At 35.3% G+C, this 5,000-nt stretch overlaps 1 protein-coding gene across 2 annotated transcripts in view; it reads right to left on the reverse strand.

Annotated features, from left to right (window-relative positions):
• The window catches only part of LOC124956686 (ataxin-7-like protein 1), a 5,909-nt gene that overhangs the window by 795 nt on the left and 114 nt on the right, over positions 1–5,000 (reverse strand). Inside the window, exons 1-6 of one of the 2 annotated variants that reach the window (XM_047512837.1) lie at positions 4,239–4,425; positions 3,326–3,382; positions 3,143–3,247; positions 2,206–3,062; positions 652–702; positions 1–555 (exon numbers count right to left, since the gene is read on the reverse strand). The exon at positions 1–555 is cut by the window's left edge and continues 795 nt beyond it. In XM_047512837.1, coding sequence (XP_047368793.1) covers positions 1–555; positions 652–702; positions 2,206–3,062; positions 3,143–3,247; positions 3,326–3,382; positions 4,239–4,323 — 1,710 coding nt within the window. In that variant the 5' untranslated portion in view covers positions 4,324–4,425. Of the gene's footprint in view, positions 556–651; positions 703–2,205; positions 3,063–3,142; positions 3,248–3,325; positions 3,383–4,238 lie in introns of both variants that reach the window. The other variant, XM_047512836.1, reaches the window with a different exon arrangement.

Raw genomic sequence — 5,000 nt, forward strand, 5'->3', positions numbered from 1 at the left:
TATACTGCCAATTGGATCGTCCGGATCGACTACGTCGAGAGAATTTTCATGATCAACTAGAGAGCCCGTAATGGCGTTCGAATTATGCGGAGGCGTTGTGGTCGAAGTTGTCGTCGCATTAGGCGTCGTCGACGGTGCTGTCGTTGGTGTTGCGATTGCCGTTGGTACAGACGTTGGTGTACCACCGGTTGCCGTAGGTGATGGTACGTCGTTGGATACAACTGCCATCGGTGAGACCATCATCGAAGTTAACGACGTCGTCGACAAAACCGATGCGGATGCCGATGCCGCTGCCGTAGCCGTAGCCGATTGCGATGTTGTCGTTAGTGCTGGTGTAGCAGTTTGTATCAAGGTAGCCACCACCGTTGAATCCTCCTGTTGATTCGTTGGCAACGGCGAGAGCGATGGCAAGACCACCGATATAGGACCCATCATCATCGAACCCGAAGAAGATTGCGCGGTGGTCTGTGAACCTGACGTGGACGCGCTTGCTTCGACCAAGGACGACTCCAGGCTCCGTAGTTCCTCGTTACCGAACTCCTCTTCGAGCTTCGTCTAAAAAAGATAAGCGTTGACGACTCGAAATAAGAATCGTAGGGCCCAGTAGGAGGATGTTTGGCGTTAAAGTGCCCAAAAGAAACCATGCCTTACAGGTTTAGTGGAGCCATGCGGGGCCAGACACCGATAAAGCAAATCAACAGCCTGTAATAACAAAAACAGAAAACAAGTATCAACCGACACCCTCCTCTAACTTTCTTTTTTTTTCCTTTCTCCTTTTATTTATTTTTTTTTTTTTTTTTTCTTTTTTTCCTCCCTTTCTTTCTTTTCCCTTCCTTTTTTATTTCTTTCTTTTCTTTTTTTTCTCCTTCTTTTCTTTTCTTTTCTCTTTTTTTTTTTTTTTTTTTTTTTTTTTTTTTCTTTCCTTCTCTCCACCAACTTTTCTGTTTTGTCTTCACACTTTACTTCTTTTTTTGCTTTTTCAGATAACACACTTCTCGACCGAATATATGTACTTTATAATAATAATAATAATAATAGTAATAATAATAATAATAAAAAGAAATAAACAACCAACAACAACAATAATAATCATAATAAAAATAATAATAATAATAATAATAATAATAATAATAATAATAATAATAATAATAATAATTAATAATAATATAACACCCCCTTCTACTGGCCATTAATAAGAAGAAGAAATGAACGAAAGCCCCAAGAGATAGAAAAACGTTCTAAATTTCTAAAAGCTTACGGATCTCCACAATCCTAAAACTATATATATATATATATAAACATAAATAAATAAATAAACAAATGTATATTTATTTATTTATATACTTTAAAATCGAAACATAGAGACACGTAAATCTTCATCCATGGGGAAGACAAAAAAAAAAAAAAAAAAAAAAACTTACATCTCTATGTCCATTATCCTACTTTCACCATTTTTCTTGCGTCGTGTAACGTAATTTGTAATTCCTAAGATGAACAGAAATGAAAGTTTTAAAGCGTTCTACTGATCGAATAGACGGCACGAATATGATATAGAAATTGATATTTAGCAAAAGAAGCAATTTTCTTTAGAACAAACCATATATAAAGACGTAGAAGAAGAAGAAGAAGAAGAAGAAGAAGAGAAGAAGAGGAAGGAGAAGAATGATCGAACGAGTCGCAGTTTCTATATCGGAAAAGATTTAGATTCTCCGAGTCAAGAACATGCTTGCTAAAAGCCACTTGAAAGTCCGAGAAAACTATAACTATCGCTGATGATCCCGTTGAAAGGTACATGTATCATATATATAAAAGAGGAAAAAAAAAAATTAAAAAAAAATAAAAAGAAGAAAAAAAGGCCATCTCCAATAAAAACTTTCATTTCTATAAGAGAAAAAAAAACAAAAAAAGAAAAAAAAACAAATAAATAAATAAATAAATAAATAAAAGCAAAAAGAACATGTGCTTACAAAATACCATCACAAATAATAGTCACACGACGCGACTCACTTGAACATGGAATAATAATAAAAAAAAATAAGTGAATAAAAAATAAAATGTGTATATATATATATATATATATATATATATATACATATATATATATACATTTTATGGAAAAAAAAGAAAAAAGAAAAAAAAAAAAAAAGAAAAAAAATAACAGTTAATACTAATCTTAAATCGATAAGATTAAACCCGTATTCTTACCTTTGGCAGTGGATAGGTGTCCGGCAATGATAATACAGGTGGCGAACTTGGTGCTTCGGAATCAACATTTGTGGTAGAAGCATTTGTTGTCAATGACGTTGGATTGATCGTTGGTGATGACAATGGTACGACTGTACCAGTTACTGATAATTTCGTTGTCCTTGTATTACTCGGTACTTCCTTTGCTGCCCTATGCTCCGCGAGTAATTTATCGAACGTTTTGCTTCTACCAATGACGGTACGACGTAAAGATACTGTATGGGCTTTGCATGTGAGTGACCTCGTACATGGTTTCCCTGTTTCCTCATTTAATACGCCACAGTGCCGATCAGGATCATATTCGCGATCTTTGAGGAGCGAACGATCCGTTTTAAGCCTTTTTCGTCTGGTTTGTCCACTGGTACCAGGACTTTTAACTGGACTTGACGATGCCAGTGAACCACTGCTTGTACTGGTGGTAGCTGTTTGTACGGTTTGTAATGTTGTTTCTAATGGTGATCTAGGTGAGGATGAAACTGGTAACGACGTTGATGAGGTACTATTAGGTTGTTGTTGTTGTTGCTGTTGTTGCTGCTGTTGCTGTTGTTGCTGTTGTTGCTGTTGCTGTTGTTGTTGTTGCTGCTGCTGCTGTTGTTGTTGTTGTTGTTGTTGCTGCTGCTGCTGCTGCTGCTGTTGCTCTGTCGACGAAGTTCGTTTCACTGACGTATGAATCACTTTGGTACCACTCGAGTTTTGAGCTGACGCCGGTTGAGTCTTCTTTAATTTAGATACTTTGCAATATGGCGTCTTTACTGGAGGTTTCGTTGTGGGTACAGATGGGGGTGGAAAATTGGCCGTACCACTAGGATGTCGACTCTCTGTAATATGTTATCAAATCTTTACATTAATTGTCATTAAATATGATAAAGATTTTATAGAAAATATCGAATACACATACCCATATGCTGAATAAGAGCTTGTGGTTTTACTATGGAGTTGCATATCTCACAGACCACTCCATAAAAAGTATCTCTTTCTGGACAGAATCCATACAGATCGATGTCTGAAAAAGGAATTATTTTTATTAGAAAATATTTAGGAAAATATTAACATTTTTTTTCAAAGATATTAATTTATTTACCTTCTGCAGAAAGACGAGTGACTGTACTCGTTGGTTTTGTTTCTGATTCTTCATCGCCTGAAATGTACAATCCCATTATGCATTCTAGTTCTAATGAATCATTATTATTCAAGAAATTATTCAATGAAATTGAAATTAAATTCAATTCTATATTAAACAAAATTTTATGTTTATTTACAAGATAATTTTAATTCAATGAACATTATTAATAAAGAAGGTATTTAAAGAAAACTCTCACTTTTCCTATTTATATATAATTTTAAATATCTATAAATAGATAATATCATATAACTTAATGAAATACTTTTTCTAATAAAACACACGTGTCTCATATCTTATAAAATATTACATTATAGTCTGATAATTTAATAAACATGAAATGATCCAAGAAGGTGAAACTAATGTTGTCATCTTGAATTAGAAGCACACGCCTTTACAATTACATAATTATGAAACAATAAGCAATCTGAAAAGAAAAAAAAAAAATAAATAATCGACATTATAGTACAACGTAGTTTCTTTCTCTTCAAAAAAATCATTGGGAAACATCATTGATAAAAACAATAATAATAATAAATAAATAAATAAATAAATAAATAACAACAACAATAACAAAAACTAAATAAATAAATAAAAAATTCGAAGAGAAAAAAGATCAACAAGAAGATGCAAAGTTAAAGAAGATAAGAGGAGGAGAAGGAGGAGGAGAGGAAGAAGTGGCGGAGGAGAGGAAGAAGAGGAAGAGGAGAAAAAGCGATAGGAGGGAGGAGTTTGAGGGGAAAAAAAGAAGAAGGCGCTGAAGGAAAGTGAGGTTAAGTCGTAGAAAGGAAACTTCGTGAAAGATTCGACGTTCTTTCGCTCGACGAAAATGTCACATTTTTTTTCTCTAAGAAATAAAATAAAATAAACTAACTTAATGGTTTATCCCTTCCGATTCTTTCGATCCAGTTGGACCAGGGTTGGCCGTGAAAAAACGTTGGACTGTCACTTCCCGACATTGCCAGTGGCGCTCGCGTTGTCAATGAAACACGATGCGTTCTCTCACGAGTATATAGAGCAAAACGATAACGTTGTTTTTCGGAATGTTCCGCGTTCTCGGATTGTCAGGTACGAAGTGGCTGTCTCAATAATCGTTCTTCTTTCTTTCGTTTCACCGTTTTCCTCGTACGCCGGTGAAACGCGTTCATTGGGCACCCTATAGTACGATAAAACACAATCTGTCTATCTCTTTCTCTTACAATCTTTCTCTCTCTCTTTCTCTTTCTCTTTCTTTCTTTCTCTCTCTCTCTCTCTTTCTCTCTTTCTCTTTCTCTTTCTCTCCCTCTTTCTTTTCTTCTCTCACAATTCTTGAAAGAAGTATCAGATGAAATATACGAACGACATCACGTACGTTCTTTTAACATTTTATTGATAAATTATTATATTAATTCTTTCTTCTAGCGTTTTGTCAACGCTATGACCAAAGTAACACAAACACACGCTTCTCTGCATGTGCTGCCGATAAGCTACGGCTAGTATGGACTAACTAAAACGTGGGATTGGTCGACTCCATTGGGACGCAAGATGGCGCACAATTTATACCACGAGCGCGAATCTTATTGACCAATCGCGTGCTCTCGGTCGACCATATGAATACTTCGAACATTCCCATTGGTTCCCTCGGTCGTTCCTCTTA

Source organism: Vespa velutina, chromosome 23 (genome assembly GCF_912470025.1).
Source record: "Vespa velutina chromosome 23, iVesVel2.1, whole genome shotgun sequence".
Lineage (NCBI taxonomy): Eukaryota > Metazoa > Arthropoda > Insecta > Hymenoptera > Vespidae > Vespa > Vespa velutina.